This window comes from Pestalotiopsis fici (genome assembly GCF_000516985.1).
Source record: "Pestalotiopsis fici W106-1 unplaced genomic scaffold PFICI_Scf_5, whole genome shotgun sequence".
Classification (NCBI taxonomy): domain Eukaryota; kingdom Fungi; phylum Ascomycota; class Sordariomycetes; order Amphisphaeriales; family Sporocadaceae; genus Pestalotiopsis; species Pestalotiopsis fici.
The window spans coordinates 1,010,220-1,027,827 of NW_006917095.1; the positions used below are offsets into that span (position 1 = coordinate 1,010,220).

Here is a 17,608-nt window from a genome sequence, read left to right on the forward strand (position 1 = left end):
ATCGCCAGCACCGACTCATGTTTGCGCCACGCTCTATCCATCAATGACCACGGGGATAGCTGTTCTGTAGTCTTGACCCGCAGCCTTGCTGCTGGTGTTGAGCTGAAGCTATGGCTACCAACAATCGTGAGTTCCACGCCTCTCTTTCAAGCCAACACGATGGCGACATCACTGGTACATCGTGAAACCCATCCTGCGACTCCCATCTACGATGCATTTGGCAGCACCGGAGCCACGTGCGAGCTGGCAGCAAGGCCAGTTGACCCAGTCGGAATCTGGAGTTTCATGTTTCATTTCGACTGAAGGTGCGCGTGACGCGCCAGCAATGGTCGTTGGCTATGGCTATTTAGGGATTGTAGCCATGGCTGCTCCGGAAGCTTGCAAGATCATCGCTTTTTCCCAGGGCTTTGATAGCAAGGGAATTGCTCTACTGGCCCGAGTCCATGAACTGCTACAGTGATCGACATGCAGATGACTTCAAAGGTATGACAAATATCCATGCTAAACTGACGTGTCTTCTTTACTATAGCTTTTGCTTCCGTTGGGCAGTCCCAGGCGCCCTTCAACCCATTTGCGAACATGACTGCGCCTGCCCAGAAGTCAGGAAGCAACATTTTTCAACAACCTGCAAGCAACTCGGTCACCCAGACTTCAGGAAGTAATCCATTTGCGGCCGCACAATCCAACAAGTCGAACCCTTTCCTGGGCAGCACGTCGAACGAGCCCAAACCATCATTCGGCTCTGCCCCTTCCGCCAACGGGAATGGTCAGGCAAAGACTGGCGGCTTCAAGCCACCTCCAGGCCCAAAACGTCCGAATGGGTCTGCTACGAACCCATCTAGTACTCAAGGAGCGCCATTTCGCAAAAATGACCACCATGGGCGGCAAGCCGAGCGGAAGACTCAGCCAAGGGGGCCACCTAGTGAATTTGCAAACAAGATCTTTAAGCAACTGGCGAAAGATGGTATCAAGGCGCCGGCATGGCCGAAAGATCCAAACGCACTGCGGCAAAAAGGCGCGATGGATGATCTTCGCCAAGCGCATCGTGCGTACCGAGAAAAGGCCCGAAAGTCGTTGATGAAGGCAAATCTCATTGACGACCCCGACCAACGGCGCCGCTTAGATGAAGCCTTGCCTTTCAAGGGCATATGCGAGGAGAAGTGCCCGGAGTGGGAGAAGATACAGCGCATCGTCGAGAGTGGCCTTTGGGGCCCCGAGGGCTACGATGAAAATGGAAGTCGGGTACCCGTCCCAGACAAGATGATCAAGCGTCTGGCACGCTCCGCTGCCGGCCAAGAAGCAGCGCTTCCGATGGATGTTCGATCACCAGCAGCCTGCAGGCGGACCTTGGATTATCTGATTGACGAGCTCATTGCGGTGGATGACCGATTGCCGACTTACCACCACTTTGCCTGGGATCGATCCCGGGCGATACGCATTGATTTGTCAATGCAAACACCCTCCATGTCACCAGACGAGATCAAGGATGAAATCTACTGCTTGGAAACCGTTGTACGATTCCATGCAACTTCCGCCCATCTGCTTGCGCGATCCTGGTTCACCTACAAGGACTACTCTGAGCAGCAAGAAGTTGAACAGCTCAGCAAGGCGTTGATGACTCTCAAGCAAAGATACAAGGACTGCGCCGACATGGGTATCGTATGCGATAACGAAGCCGAGTTTCTGTCTTACTACATTGTTTTCTTTGGCTGGACTTCATCATTGAAAGACACCGTCGAAAGTTGGGGCGATGAGCTGAATGCCACTGAAGCCATTCAGACAGCCCTGTGCATTATCGAGTCCATGCAAAACACAACCATGTCGCATGGCCCTCTAAAGCCAGAATCACCCACGGAAGTCGCCTTGAATGCTGCCTCGGTATTCTTCAGTATTGTGGCATCCCCCAACATCTCATATACCATGGCTTGCATAGCCGAGATTCACTTTGGTGTCATTCGTCAAGCAATGCTCAAGACGATTGTCAGATCGTATGCACGTCCAAGGGCCTCACCCAAAGACATCACTGCCGGATTCCTTCGGCAGAAACTTCGATTCGACACGGAAGACGACGCCGTAGCTTTCGTGGAGCAGCACAACCTTGAATTTAGGGAGGAAAATGGGGCGCGTTACCTCTTCATTGATCCCCAAACTCAGCTCAGCAGACCACGTGTGACCCAAGCATTTTCCCACGACATTGTCGAGCGCAAACGCAATGAGCGTCCTTTCACAGACGCCATCCACGAAACCATCTATGAGGACACTAGTGCAACCAAGTTGAACGCTGGTACTGATGATGACACTCTGTTCGTGGAGTCGCCGAAAGAATCAATGAACGCGGTCGACGATGTGGCGGCTGCTCAGTCGGACCTAGAGGACACAGATACCTCAACAGATCCCAATGCACAGAGCAACGGTTCGGCAAACCTATTTGGAGTGGCGCCAGCACAGTCTCAATCTCCCGCTTTTGGTACCTCACATGGGCCTTCCTTGTTCTCAAAGAATGGTTCGAATTTCGGGACAACATCTACACCGCCAAAGACGATCTTTGGTGAAGTAGGAACCAGCACAACCCCTCCAAACGCCAGTATGAGTCTTTTTGGCAAGGCCTCAGGAGCACCGGGGCTGGCAAGGACACCAGAGACTACAGATTCAGCAAAAAAAGTAACGTTTGGGGAGACGTCTGTGAAATACATAGAGTCTCGTGGCGATGCCGAGAAAAGCCCATCGGCAGGGTTATTCAACTTTCTCAACACGAACTCCAGCAATACAGCGCCACCAGTGACGACGCCACACACAAACGGTGCTTCTTGGTTTCCCACAAATGCTGCCAACCCTTCTGCACCAAAGAATGGAGGAGGCGAATCCATCTTTGCCGGGTCACAAGCACCGGTAGGTTCGGGCTTTAAATTTCCTGGCCCCAGCGAGCCTGCCAGCAAGGACTTGTTTGGAGGTACATCTCCATTTGGTGTGCAAACTCCGGCAGATACCATCGATACCTCCAGACATCAGCAAAACCCATCCATCTTTGCCACGAATTCGGATTCGCAGCCTACTACTAGTTCCAGCATCTTCAGCGCAAATCCTTTGGAATCGGCACCCCCGCCAGCCACCTCTGGTATGCAATCAAGTATCCCGGCCATAACCTCATCTCAAAACATGCCAACGACCACGTTCGGTGCACCTGGCATCACTGCGACTGCCGCACCAAAGCAGCCATCAAAGAAGCAGAGACTCGACAAGATCGCCGAGTGGTTTGTCTGTGCCGATCGTGGTTTACTGCATGATCTGGAAGAACACGTGGTGGAAGAACTCTTGCGAGACGTCTGGACGAAATTTGTCGAGATGGAAGAGGAGAGAAGAAAGAAGGAAGAGGATGAGAAGTCGTGGGAAGAAGCCCGGAAATTCCGAATTTACAGCTTATCAGTCAAGTATTTCTACCGTTGGGTGGAAATTTTCAGGAAACGTCGAGTGGTCAGTCGTATCAAGATGGAGAAGGAAAAATTCCGAAAGTGGAATGCGCCGGAGAATGTAGCGAAACGGGAGGCAGCCGAGCAGGATGCCAAGAAGAGGAAGCGCGAGGCAGTGATTGGATTGATACAAGAAAGAGCAAGAGAGCAGGCATCGAGGGAGAGCAGCTTGCGCCGCTCGACCGGATCGCAAGCCAGTGTGGAGGATGCGTTACTAGCAAGCGGCATCTTCAATGGGATGCGGGACCCCAAGGCAACAGCGCGACAGGTTGCCATGGACGAGGATTCGGACATGGGCAAGATGCTGTCCCCATCGGAAATGCTCTATAAACAAGAAACCAGACGGAGAGAGAAGCATGGCCTGCCACCTTTGAATCGGCTTCAGCAACCTCGAATTTACAAGGAAGGAAGCAAATCAGCCAAGCTTCGGGCCCAACTTTCCGGAAAAGACGCCATGTCAATATCAACGGGTTCTTTCCGAAACTCGACCCTCAGCTCGAGCTACAGGTCCAGTCAAGGTGTCAACAGCAGCAGGGTGTCCAAGACCAAGAAGAGCAGAGTATCAGATCCCTACTGGCGTCTCAAGGCCAATGGGATGGTGCAGATGCCAAATGGAGAGTATCTTCATGAATCGCTGGCTCTACCGATGCTTCGAGAGGGCAAACGATTCCGTGGCCTCGGAGATTACGGCTTGCCACCATCAGCATCAGCATCCCCTTGCGGATCCGCTGCCGCCGATGACGAGTTCTTTGAAGACAGACCATCTTTGATGCTGGGAGCGCTTGGAAGAAGCCGCGTCAGTCCATCTCCGTCGGTCGCATCTAATATATCGTCGAAACGGAAGCGGGCGTCTTATCACGCCGGCGATGCCGAGGATGAGGATCTTGCCGCGTACAGGAGTGAAGCATCGGCCGACGTTCGAAAGAGAGTCAGGAGCAATGGTTCAATCAGCAACGAACCTGATCTACTCGCTCAGATGCAAACACTGTTCAGTGATGTTCAGGCTGAACGCAAAAGGTTAGAGTCGAGGTAGAAGTGTGTTGGAATAAAAGAAGCAGGACAAATGTACATGGATCTCAAAGTCCCAAGACCACCACATGGTTGACAGGGCAGGACAGGCGTATATCAATCAATGGTCAGCATGGATTTGCATTGGGCGGCGTTTTGGTTACAGAAGATGGACATGGCATGGAGTCGAGGGAACAAACATCATCTGATACCCAGTGCAGATGACTATAGCAAGTTTCAATGCAAAATTCGAGACATTGTACTGGTCAATTTGAGTTGTAGTCACCATTCATTGTGAGAACATTTATATTATAGGAAGGAGGGAATTTTTTCTCCCTTCTTTTTCCCCCGGCAATTCAGGACAATATCTTCAAGGTTCTGCCAGTGCTTCCGGTCCGAGATCTGGAGCAAGTGCCCATCGGCCAATCTCAAGATACACTTAGTTGTGTGTGTTAGATGCAATGGTGCTTTGGTCTTGCGCCTTCATATCGCGTACTATTTCACAAGATTGTGAATACATATGTTGCCCGAGTCGCAAACGATGCTGGACAAAGAGTGTATGATGCTGGCTTGATGGTGACGATCTGCTTGTAACAAATGCTAACTTGACCGGCCACTGATTGTCCCTTGGAAATGTTTCAAGTCGTCACGAGAAACAGAAGCTGCCTTCAAGGGCCATCGTCGGTTGCCTGGTCGTCACTTCCTTTTCTTGTTGCCCAAGTGAACAGAACAGGGCTACTAATTGATGTCTCCCACCTTTTCTTCCGGTCCTTTTCCCATTCCCAAAAAACAACCTCTACTCTGAAATTGACATTTTCAACACCTGAAGCAGATTGAGCCCTCTCCAATTTTAAGCACAACACTGATGACATCGTCTTAACCCGAGACTCGTTCACTCAGTACACCCATCATGCCAAACAGGACAATTAGTTCAGTCGGCGGCGGTAACGATGGCGGCGGCGCTGGCGGCGCTGGCGACACCGGCACCTGGATCCCTCCCGAGTTGCGCAAATACATCCCAAACACTCCCGCCCGCCCATTCGACAAAGCTGTTTCCAAGCACCAGAGGCAGCAGCAGGAACAGCCCGAGTGGCAGTGTCCCAAGCCTGGATGCCGCTTGACTTTCCGCAGTGAGGCCGACCTGACAAAACATCAGAAGCTCATGAGCCATTGGCGATGCTTCGAGTGCCTCACCGACTTTCCCGATGAGGAGGCTCTTTCCACCCATTTCCAACTGGTAAGTGCTCAGATTTCATGATTTGTTCATCCTGCCTCATCGTAACTAAGCAAGCTTGTTTTATAGACCCACCGACAGACCCAAGACCTGAAGTGTCCGGGCTGTGCAGAGACCTTCACGGCTGCTTCGCACTTGGTTGGACACATTGAAAACAACCGGTGCCCTCGCATGTTCCCTTCCATGCTTCATGAGCGTCGACAGAAGCTGGCTACCTTCAACCATGGCCTACGTCAACTGAATCCCATGAGTCGAGGCTTTGGCCTGGGCGAGGGGATGTCGCACCTGAATCTGAATGAGAAACATCCTCCACAGCAGATGCCCGACGAAGCCACTTTGGCCTCTCAGGAGTCCTACACTCAACAGTATCCTGAGCTCGGCAAGGAACTGAAGGATTACCGCAATGGCTACCCTGCTGTACCGGACCTGTTGACTGGCGAGCCTCGCACGAAGCTGACCATCCCACCTGCTGTCAAGATCGAGAATCGGTGGGAGAAGGGCAAGGACCAAAAGCTCTTTCCTCAAGCTACTCCTGCCGTCCGCCCTTCGCCTCAGGAGCTCGAGGATCTCACGGCAGCTACTCCATCAACTCAAGACATCGATCCCAATGAGAGAGTCATCAATCCGGATGACGATCGTTTCAACCCTGCTGTCTTCTATCACGAAATTCTGCGCAAGTTTAACTGTGCCTATGCACCAAAGTGCAAGTACGTCTGCTTTTCTCTCCTCTTCCTGTCTCTACACCCCCTCTTCGTCCTCTTTATCTCTTTTTCTCTACTTTTCTTATTTCTTTCTCCGATTTTTTTTTTTCTGGATTTCCTCATTTGCTAATAGCTTTCTAGAGCTAAATTCCAGACATCCGGGGCCTTGATCGCCCATCTCAGATCGCAAGCTCACAGGTCTACCGTCGAATTCACGTGCCCCCGATGCCTACGCAAGTACAAGTCTATGGCCGCGGCCATGGCTCATGTTGAGAACGCCACGCGAGTCTGCAACATCCGCGAGACAGAAGACTTTCGCAAGTTTGTCAGTCACATTACAGGTGGCATGTTAGACGGACTGAACAGCTCGAGGGATCGTTTAACCGATGGAACACCGCGTTACATCATCCCGAAGGCATTCTACGATAGCCTCCCTCCCTCACACAAGAATGCGTAATGAGAAGGTGCTCATCTCGGACGTTATGACTTGGTTGGGTGTGATGAAAGCCTCAAGAAAACTGCCATCAGTGAATAGGCAAGAAGAATGTGTCGACGGACTTGTTTTGGTGTGATGGTTGATGGGTAATGGTTATGATTTATAAGACGCCTGCGACATGGGCCTTCCTCAGATACATTCCGTTTGACGGGTACAGAGCTGTTGATCCATAGTTTGTCAATAAGATGGGAACATTTTCACCATGCGTGCTTGGCTATCGTCAACTTGTGACGGAGGTCTTTTTTTGTGGACCGGTGAGTTGAGGGACGGGTCGCAGACTTCTGCTGGACTGCGAGTCAATTTTTGCAAATCTCTTTTGCCTGACTGTAGGTATCAATGAACAGAAATGAGTTGATGGATACATCATAGTGGCGGGCTCACGCTCAGACGTTGCCATTTCTCGACATGTTCAACCGCATCTAGAGGCAGCAATGCTGATCTCAAGATTGAAGTGGGCTGAGTCGGATTACCAGAATACAGAGTCATCATTGCGAGCAGGCGTAAGGTTCATCTCCAGACCTCATGGTTATGCGAAAGACAGTCCTACCTTTGCTGACCGTGGCAATCTTGTGTCAATTTGGCACCTGCGGTCAGGAGGAAGGAATAGCAGATATTACAGTGCCAGCTGAGTGGCATCATCGTCATCGTCATCAACGAGCAGGGTTAAAATCATCCATGATGTGAGGAAAAAAATTAAGGGTTTCTTTGCGAGGAAATGTGTCTTGCGTCAGGTCATCACCGCATCATGGAAGCGCGCACATGGGGCCCTCGTGATGATGGTTTTAAGCAAGGGCTTTTATTCAATCTTGACACACACATCGGAGTCGGCAGCAGCGTAGAAGAAATCATGTGCACGCTGTCGATGATTTGAGTTGGTGGTCGTTGCATAATTGAAGAAAGAAAAGAAGAAGAAGAGCTCGCGCCGTCTGAGAAAAAAATTTGGAGGCTTAAAGAGGGGACCCAGTCAAACGGCGCGCCCGCTTGCCCCACCTACAGCCGGAGCCAGCTATGGCCGGGCCGGGAAGGGGAAAAAAAAAATAAGACAGAGGTTGAGGCGACGACGTTGGAATTGGGTACCTAGGTACCCTACGCAGGTGGAGAGGCTTGCTTGTTCATGACCTTGAGCCTCGTGTCTATTTGGCTTCTTTGGACCTCTGCTTCTCAGTCACTCACAGAATTTCCGTGCTTCGGAATTAAGCAGACGCTAATGCTGCCTCTAAATTTTATGCAGGCGCGACTCTAGGTACAGAGTTATCCAGTCAAAGTATGTAATTGTAAACGAATTGGATGGACAGGCAGATTATATACGTGTGTAGGTAGGTACCTAATAAAAGACGACAGACATGCCACCTTTGGGGATCAATGCTGTGCATCAATCGGCAGCTTTCCATTGTGGGGCCAATGCAAGGAAACAATGAAGAATGAATGGCCCCGGGGGGAGAGAAAGAGAGAAAGACTGTTGACTGTAGCGCGTGCAAGGATGCAGATTCATCAGTCACCTCCAACTGCTAATAATGATAATGGTAGTAATGACACTTTACTGATACATTATATACCTGGGTAGGCCTGTCTGTGTTCTTGTGTGTCTGGCGGTGGCCATCCAAGCATCCGATCATCTTTCACCTGGCCTCATCATCAAGCTACTACCGACTACTATTATTACATACCAGACTACTGGTGTAATCCATGTACCCAAGCTTGTACGTAGGTAGTACTCTGTAGCTTCCCAAGCCTCTCTTAGGTACCACATAGCCCAAGGATGATGGAGCGAACCAACTGGGGCGCATATGCAAAACTGATCAAGCACCAGACTCCAGTCACCTCGCTTGTCTTTTGTGTCGTTCCGCACTGCCAAAATCACTAAACCTGCCTTCTGTTCTGCACCAAAGTCCCCAAACCGCTTCAGACGACACATTTTTTTCCCTTCCCTCCTCTCACCCGCCCACCTTCTTGAGACTCCCATACCCGTTAACAACAGTGCATACAAAGCATACATACTTCTTGATTCTTTTTTTTGAATTTGCATCGTCGTATCGAATTCCCCAAAGTCATCGCATAGACGTGCATCACGTATCTGCAATACCCGTAAACTTTCCAAAGAAAGCAAGGTCCAGCGCCATCCCAAAGCGATAATCACCCAACCCGCCGCCCTACCCTACATCCCTGACATCACCAACGCCTCCGACGACTCTGTTTGTGTGTGTGTGTGCTGCGCGTGCGAGTGCGTTTTTGTCTTGTATACCCCCGTGCCGACAGTTCAACAGTCCGACTTTCATCTCGCCACAGTCTCGACGAGGCAGAACTAGAGGCGTATCACACCTCTAATTTTTCTTTTCTCTCCGTGGCGCATTAAGTCGAACCACATTCAACACGTGAATTCCGACGAGAGGCACAAGAACTTTGGACAGATCGGACCGTTTACACGTGGGGGAAGAGAACTGAAGCAGAGAAGACGCAATCTCGATCCCCGCCTGGTCGCTCGTCCGGAAGAAAAAAAGAACCAAAACAAAAAAAAAAACACCTTTTCTCAATGGAGAACAAGAATACCATTTGGAGCCGCCGCCCCAAGTGAGTAGCCCGATGTGCCCTCTGCTGTCCTTGCCGCGCCCAAACCTTTGCCTGCTTCTTATCCCAAAATATGAACAATTCTCTGATATATAATTTCTGCAGCACTAGTAATTTGTCTCTATCAACGAACCAAGAGGGCTCTACCACCCAAGCAAGAGACTTCTCGTCTCTGTCCCGCCGCAATGGCGCCACATCGTCCCATGGCCGCGCGAACCCCTTCGCCGCAACGACACCGAGCGGTGGTTTAGCATCACCCATTGGCACCGGAGGCTCCAATGCTTTTGCCCTGGGCTCTGGAGGCGCCTTTGCATCCTTTGGATCGGCCAAGACCCCAAAGGCCACTGGCAACCCCTTCGATATGGCCATGGGAACTATTGGCAGCAGCGGCACCAAGACGCCCTCGGCAGAGAAGTCTGCAAAGGAAGCCTCCAGGTCCGCCGGTGATGACTCGATCGCATCAGACGCCCCGGCACTCCTCCAGCAAGGCGGAATTCACCTCCTGCCCGACAGCTGGGTCTTCTGGACTCGTCCCCCGATTGGCAAGGCACATGGCTACATTGCCTACGAGAAGACACTGCACCCCATGGCAAAGTGCTCGTCTGTCGAAGAGTTTTTTGCCATTTACAAGTGTCTCAAGCCTCCCTCCAAAGTCCCGTTGATGACCGACTACCACCTCTTCAGGAATGGCATTCGGCCAATATGGGAGGACAAGGAGAATAAGGAAGGCGGAAAGTGGGTGCTGCGTCTGAAGAAGGGTGTGGCTGACCGATACTGGGACGACATTCTCTTTGCCTGCATTGGCGGGCAGCTTTGCGACGATGGCTCTCAGATCAACGGCGTTGTGCTTAGTGTGCGCAATGGCGAAGACGTTATTTCTATCTGGACCGCCTCGACTGGAGGAAAGGTTCTCAAGATTAGGTACGCTATCTCTTTGGAGACTCTCCCCTTCCTCAATTTCCAGATGCTGACTTTGATTTCCACAGAGAGTCGATGAAGTCCATTCTCAAGTGCCCGCCAAACACACGCTTCGACTTCAAGAGTCACGATGAAAGTTTGACTCAGCGAGCCACCATTGACGAGCAGCGACGCGAACGTGCGGCGAACAACCATCACGGCGATAAACGCCACAACAACAACAATAATAACGACAACCACAACAACAACCGGCAGTCACACGAAGAGCAGAGAGCATAGTGGATCTTTACTGCTTAAAGGGACGGACCCGTGGTTGATGCATTTGGATCCCGGCCCGGTTTGGGACTTCTCGAGGAAACTTGATGAACGAGTCATGAGTTGAGGTACTTTCAACGAACAAGCAGCCGAGTCTGGCTGTAGCAAGCGGGCTTGGTTGCTTTGGCACACAAAAAGGTGCTCGTTGAACATGTGTGGATGACATTGCTCCAAAACATGAGCCATTTGTATTTTATGAGTGTAATACCATCAGTGGGTCATTCTCATAGCGATCGGTTTGGGATTTCAGCGAAAGGCGGATGATTGCTGGTCAGGTAACTGCTGGTTTGAAATGGGGACTACCATGGGCCCTGTGATGAGATCAGCTTTTCCAGCTTTGGCTTGTCCTCCAAGGAGATACTATAGCAGTGTTTTCGGGGACAGGCAATGGGCAAGAGCACATGAAAGAAGAGAGTTTCAGTTAGGGAACAAATTTCATTTGCGCAACGCTGGCTCTAGAAATGACTTCTTTCCCATCCCAATTGATGCCCGTGACTTGTCCGTATGCTGTCAGCTGATCCATTCCTACCTAAATAGACGGAGAACATTTGAAGGAAAGATGACCGGGAAACAAGAACAAAGATGATATATATATACAGTATCTGAATAATCTCATAATCATTTCTGCTCTTCCCGCCCATCTGCCCTCTTCCACACCACATTCGAATCCTAGATGATTTCAAGATAATGGCCATGGCTATGTACACACCAGTAGCAATAGCCATGAAGCACTGGGACATTGTACAAAACAGACCCGCCTTCCTTTTCCGACGTGGCCAGAGGGAACGATGCATCGGCTTTTATTCCAAGGGCGTGGATATCATCTCTAGTGGTTTTGCTCAATGGTGGCTATCCAGTATATACGTCAACTGCGACAGCATCCAGTCAACCAGTCTACAGCTTGGTTGATTGCATAGACTGACTTGAGTCATATGACACGTCGCCTTCGACATCTGACAACAGAGCATATCGATGAAAATCACGTTTAGCAAACACCATGATACTGTATGTAGCAATTTATACATGTTCATCATCATCATTCCTACCAGCACCTGCTCTATCGAGGTATTATGCATGTATGACATCAACTCCAAGAAAACGCCTTGCCCCCTGATCGATCATCAATGCCAGGACCGACCGTAACCTTTGACCCCCTTTTTCCCAAATGCCAACAGAACAAAGAATACTCTGACACCCATCGCAACTGAAATTTACAATGTGTAGCGACGTTCACGACACGAGAGCTCCCGCATGCTCTAGTCCTTATCCAGAGCATGCTCAGGGCGCAGGACCCAGACCTTGGCCGACTTCTTGGCGCCGGGAAGACTTGATCTCTCCGCCAAGAAGTCGAGCGTGGCCTTCACCTGGCCCTTGTTCACCGTCGGAAACTTCTTGGAAAGCATGTCTACTATGCCCACTTTCGTGAGGAAGTTATACTCCTTGTTGATGATTGCGCGCTTGAACTCTGGAAACATGGACTTGGGCATCAGAGTGCTCCAGTCGGGTTGATCCGACGCCGATGTAGCTGCTGGTGAAGAGCCGGGCAGAGGAGGAGGCGCCATGCCTGCTTGTGGGTTTTTGCCGGCTGTCTTTGTGAGCTTGGACTGTTGGGTGCTTGCAGGTCCCGGTGCAGATTTGGATTGCCAGTAATCTGTAGAGAACGGATCGATGGAATGGTGATGCTCAAGTGAGTCTGAAAACAACCATTAGCAATTGGAGTCATTCCGAAACAGGTAGAAACAGAATTCAGAATCAAAGGATGAGGTTTTAATGTAATCGGAGAACAAGGCGAGAAAGGTGCGGTTCGTCTGGAGGTACTTACCCAATATAAACTCCATCCTGTACTTGTAGACGGTCGGGCAAACCTCACCATCTGCATTATGGGCCAGTCTCGTCCGGTTCTCAAAACAAATACCCGTGCTGACAGGTTCGGTCTCAGTCAAGAACGCCGGGCGGGTGGCAGAAACATCTTCGGCATCATCCAAGAAATCGCCCATTTCTTCTTCGCCCTCTTCGCCCTCATCTTCAAGGTCATCCTCGTCCAGGTCTTCACCTTCCTCCTCCTCCCACTCAGCTTCCGAATCATACTCGTAGTTGAGAGAAAGAAGGCGTCCAGTAGGCCTTCTTGCCAGCTTTCCCAAGTGAACCTTGGGCGTCGACGTCACAGTTCCAACATACGCCGGGCGCACGTCCTCGAAGAAGGACAAGACCTTTACAGGGATGGACCTGAGCTGGTCCTGAGCATTGGTGAGCCGCAGCTGCTGCGACTCACTTTGGTGGCTTGGTACAGTGTCGCCAGACATTTCTGCCATTATCTTCTTCACGGCAATATGTTGCTTGCCTCGGGTCGTTGGCACGCCACTGAACTGAAATGTAGCGACTGGATCGAATGGCTTCGTTGCCACTTCGCCACGATCCCCGCGAATATGCTCATCCAGGATTCGAGACTTGGCGGCCATTGTCTCTTCATCCATCTGGAAAGGGTTTACCGCCAGCTTGACATCCGATTTGACGAAAAAGGGCTGGAACAACTTATCATAAGCCGATTTCTGAGGCTTGGCTTCCTTGGCTGATGGGCTTGCTGTGATGGGCATCACAATGGGCGCCCTCGGTCGAACGGGAGAGCCATCGACAGCCTTTTTCGATGGCTGCTGGTTGGGAGAGAGTTCTCCCAAAGCAGCCGGCTTGGCTTTCAAGAAGCCAAAGATGCTCGGCTGAGCACGTTTCTTCTTATCCTCCTCCTCCTTCTTCTTGCGGTCCTTTTCCTCCTTTTCGGCAACTTTTGCTGCTTTGGCGGCATCCTTTGCCTCTTTTTCCTTGGCCTTGACGGCCATTTCCTCCTCCTTCTTGGCCTTCTTGGCCGCACGCTCTCGTTCTTCTGTCTCCTTCTCCTCCGCCGTCTTCCGCTTCTTCTTGGCGGGGGGAGCTGCCGAGGGTGGCATTGCAGAAGTTGATTGTGGTGCTGTGCCGGTAGGCAGGGGCGCCATTGGTGACGTGGATGGGGTCAAGTCGTCCTGCATTGGTGACGGCGAGCTCCTGACTGAGGAGAGTTCTGAGTCAACTGACGGGGCAGGGCTGCCACTCCTGGCTTTGTTGGCGTCGTGCTTTGTAATGGACACCAGAGGAATATCTGCAGAAGACATGTCAGAAAACAGGCATGGACACAAGAGGCATGCTCATTTGAGTAACTCACCTTGAAGTGCACCGTTTATGCCCGAGGCATCTTCAGCCTTGATTTCTAAATGATTCTCGACCGAGGTATCCTCGACCTTGAAGGTAGCTTCTGTGAATTGATCGTGGCTTCTCTTTCTCGAGGATAGTTCTGATTCCTGAATATTGGGGGACATCTCATGCAAAGGCATTGGAATGTCTTGTGATGAGCTCCAAGCTCTGTGCGAGGTCGCCGCCTTGTGCTTGTGGGAGCTCCCAAGAATTGTGCAGAGTGTATGTGTGTGCAATGGGAGGAATTGCAGGGGAAAAAAGAAAAAAAGACAAAAGTTGATGAAAACCGGACCAAAGCTGCAAACAGCGGCGACAGTCAAGATGCTGGTGATGATTCCCGCCTTTCTGTACGGTGCAATGCAATGGAATGGGTGTAGCAGTGGTCGGTCACGTTTGTGGGACAAGAGGGACCTTGAGAAACGACGAGAAACGCGATTTCCACGCGTCGACGAGGAAAAGGGTCGCGTTTAGGCCAAAGTGGCCCGTGCTTTGGTTGGGGGGCCCATTAAGTGATTAGGGGTCTCGCGCGACGTGCCAAGACAATATGAGGTCACACTAGCCTAGCGACAAGCTGTATTTGTACCCATGTTTAGGACAACCCATGTGGTAGTGCATAGTAACAGTATCTCGTTTCAACAGCATTCATGATAAGCGTACTCAAATTCAACGTTTTGAGCGAATTATCAAGAATTCTCTGTGCAAGGGATTTGAAATAAAAACACTTTTATGCCAACACATACACTAGGTAGTTTTGTGGCAGTTGATACGTATGAGTGCATGGACCAGTAGTACTAGTTGTCATACAGCTACTTGAACCTTCTGTCCCACATGTGTAGACCCATAATTATCCTTTGTCTGATTATACGACTCCAAACAGCTTGCCATGATAGCAGTAGGAGCGCCTTCCATAAGCGTTTGCGTACACGACTCTCGCAAACAACCAGACACAAGCCGAGCAGTGTTCCTGCCTCAGGCTGAATTGATGCCGTTGCTGCCTAGCCAACATTCTGCCAACTTTCACCGCTGTGGTTGCCTGTTCCAGCCTCTATAAAAAGCTGCACATCCCCTCAGCTTTCTTGACCTTTTCTTCCTCCTTTCTTTTCTTCATACTTACCTTTTTGAGAGACTCTCATGATCAAGCATATGAGGTCTTAGATGGTTGGAATCTGCATTGCACAGCGTGGTGTTCTACCTTCTCTACTATCCTTCGGGGTCGTAGTCGGAGTAATTTTTGTTTTCACACTGTCTTTTTCGTTGTGCACTGCGCCTTGTCGCGCGGTCATGAAGAAGAAGTAGATTCCCTGACTTTACATACCCTATTTGATCCTGCAAGCGCAAGGGATTAAAAGTTACCCGTGCTAGGAAATCATTTTGCTCTCCTGAATGGTCTCATTGACGTATGATCGCTGGATTTTGAGCATGTATAATTGTTGAGTCATTGTTGAGTTTTGATCAAAATATCGGAAAATTTGAGAGACCTTGGATTTCACGTTCATAGGCTCAACTGCATTAGCCTCACTTACAATTACTATACCATACATCAGGAACCCTGCCTCTATTTACCCATGCAAAGAATGCTCATACTTCTGTAATGACTCAATGATACGATCAGTGCGACCCTGGTTTATTACAGAGTACCACACGTCACCGACAAGAGCGTGCGCTGGCTCAGCTTGAGAATTCCATAGTAGTGTTGTATACGCATCGTCGTCATACCAAAATACGGCCATGTCATTCATTTCGAAACGGGTGTCTGCTGCCATGTGGTCAGGACCGATGCCTACTCCAAATATTCCCCTGACGCCACTATCCCCTTTGAATGAAAACAGTCGTCTCCCTCTAAAAACTGAGCAATAAAATAAACAGAATTCCGAGCCAGTATCAACGTCGGTGTTGCCCAAACTCAGACGATACAAGTTCCGAGCAGAGGCGGGCGCGTGTAGTTTCATGTTTCCGGAAACAGAGCCTGGTGCCATGCTTTTGAGCCAGTGGAGTGAAATGTGTGCCAGGAACAAACACCAAGCGCTGTCTCGATGTATATGATCTGCTCTGTTGTAAAGTGGTGAGTCATGGAGATCAAAGTACTGATTCAGGCGTCTTGTAGAATTAGGTAACTCCCTTGAGAAATCGTTTGTACAACTCTGAAAACTGATCCGCAAAATTTGCAAATAGTTCTTGATCTCGAGCATGTCCATATGCTTAGGGAATGGTTCAAAAACCGAGGTGACCAAGCCCATAAGTCTACCGTTCATCAGATGCTCGAGTCGACCACTAAACAGCGCTCTCGCAAGAAGGTTACGGTGAATCTCTCCGTCCCGTTCTTTAAAAACCTTAAAGAATGCTACTCTTTTCTGAGGCAAGCGCCAATCAGGAACCCAGGCCGGAATTCCATCTCGATGAATGCCGTCACAACGCTCCAGTACGGCTATCATGATCTCCTTCAACCTCGGGTCATCGCTGTTGCGGATCCAACTTTTATCGGGATTGAGACCGAGCATTTGCTTGACGACCGATTTGTAAAGGCTTCCGACCGGCTGGTCATAGTCTATCACGAGCGATATCTTGAGTGGTCGGGCCTCGTCCAAATTCTTGACAACTGAGCAATCTGATGCCAAATTGCAGAGTGCAAATACTCTGTCATGATCATCCGCACAACCAGAGTCGTGGAACGAATTCAAAAGATCAAAAAGCCGCAGGCCCTTTTCCTGGCTCGAGTCGAAAACCCACGTCTTCCAAAGTTGCGAAATGGCCAACAATGATGCAAGTGCTGTGTCGATGGTTGTGCTGCTTCGGGGTTTCATGTGTCGTAAAAGTCCATTCATCACACGCAAAAGGTGCAGAAACGTAACTTCCTCGGAGCCGCAGACCATGAGAACATCGGATGCCAACGTAACCTCCTGTATAATCCATCGGCGACTGAACCAAGGGAGTTGTACCAGATCCAAGAAGGACCTTTCCAGGTTCAACATGTGGGCATCAATCTCCGTGTCGCTCGTGCTTCTGAACCGCACGGCCTTCTTGATATCTGCAAGAGAGCGCTGCCCCTCGGACCAACACCCCAGCCAAACAAGCACACAGGAGGCACCCGAGAAGATTTGCGCCATGGCCGGGATTTGTTTGGCTTTATCGGAGTCGTCTCGCTGGTCGATGCAGATAGCATCTGCCCAGATGCGGCGTGCTCGGTCTTGCCGTCGAAATCGTTGCAAGGCATCCCGTAGATTGGCGGTGATCTTGATGACGCTGGATTGGCCACCGCCGTCGTCTCCAAGCACGTAAAGGCATTCTGAAAGGACTTGTCCGCCCCACGTGTAAGAGATTGCCTCGTACTCTGTCAGGTCCTTGTTCGATAGGCAAAGTTCTGCAATACGACATTGCAGCGGAAACGACGCATCAGGTGCCGGTTGCAACTCAATGATGCGCGTTTCCGCTTCTGCAGAGAGTGGTTGATAAGCGAAAGTGATTTCTTCGGGCATAGTTGTTGACAGCTTCAATTATAAAGATACAATGGTGTTGTGTTCAGGATCACCATCTTTGCTGGCGAAAGAAGATATCGTCTCATGATCAGGCTGTGCAAATCACGTGCACGATGCCGCACGATGCAGCTCCTCGCCCGAGGCAGTGTAGGCAATGAACAAATCAGAAGAGCAAACGAGTGTCTACATTCGAACCAATGATTGTTGCC

The 17,608-nt window shown here is 50.4% G+C and overlaps 5 protein-coding genes across 5 annotated transcripts; 3 read left to right on the forward strand and 2 right to left on the reverse strand.

Moving 5' to 3' along the window:
- Positions 1-579: 579 nt before the first annotated feature.
- Positions 580-4,500, forward strand: PFICI_07628 (uncharacterized protein; the record flags this gene model as incomplete). Its single annotated transcript, XM_007836209.1, has 1 exon — positions 580-4,500. One exon carries the CDS (start codon positions 580-582, stop codon positions 4,498-4,500), a length of 3,921 nt encoding a protein of 1,306 aa, XP_007834400.1.
- An 885-nt stretch (positions 4,501-5,385) lies between these two features.
- PFICI_07629 (uncharacterized protein) lies at positions 5,386-6,867 on the forward strand (the record flags this gene model as incomplete). The annotated part of the gene is made up of 3 exons (XM_007836210.1): positions 5,386-5,712; positions 5,779-6,416; positions 6,552-6,867. 3 exons carry the CDS (start codon positions 5,386-5,388, stop codon positions 6,865-6,867), a joined length of 1,281 nt encoding a protein of 426 aa, XP_007834401.1.
- A 2,569-nt stretch (positions 6,868-9,436) lies between these two features.
- On the forward strand, positions 9,437-10,668 carry PFICI_07630 (uncharacterized protein; the record flags this gene model as incomplete). The annotated part of the gene is made up of 3 exons (XM_007836211.1): positions 9,437-9,474; positions 9,577-10,392; positions 10,458-10,668. The coding sequence occupies 3 exons, from the start codon at positions 9,437-9,439 to the stop codon at positions 10,666-10,668; spliced, it is 1,065 nt and encodes a 354-aa protein (XP_007834402.1).
- A 1,292-nt stretch (positions 10,669-11,960) lies between these two features.
- Positions 11,961-14,051, reverse strand: PFICI_07631 (uncharacterized protein; the record flags this gene model as incomplete). Its single annotated transcript, XM_007836212.1, has 3 exons — positions 11,961-12,397; positions 12,527-13,834; positions 13,898-14,051. The coding sequence occupies 3 exons, from the start codon at positions 14,049-14,051 to the stop codon at positions 11,961-11,963; spliced, it is 1,899 nt and encodes a 632-aa protein (XP_007834403.1).
- A 1,434-nt stretch (positions 14,052-15,485) lies between these two features.
- PFICI_07632 (uncharacterized protein) lies at positions 15,486-17,399 on the reverse strand (the record flags this gene model as incomplete). The annotated part of the gene is made up of 1 exon (XM_007836213.1): positions 15,486-17,399. One exon carries the CDS (start codon positions 17,397-17,399, stop codon positions 15,486-15,488), a length of 1,914 nt encoding a protein of 637 aa, XP_007834404.1.
- Positions 17,400-17,608: the final 209 nt, after the last annotated feature.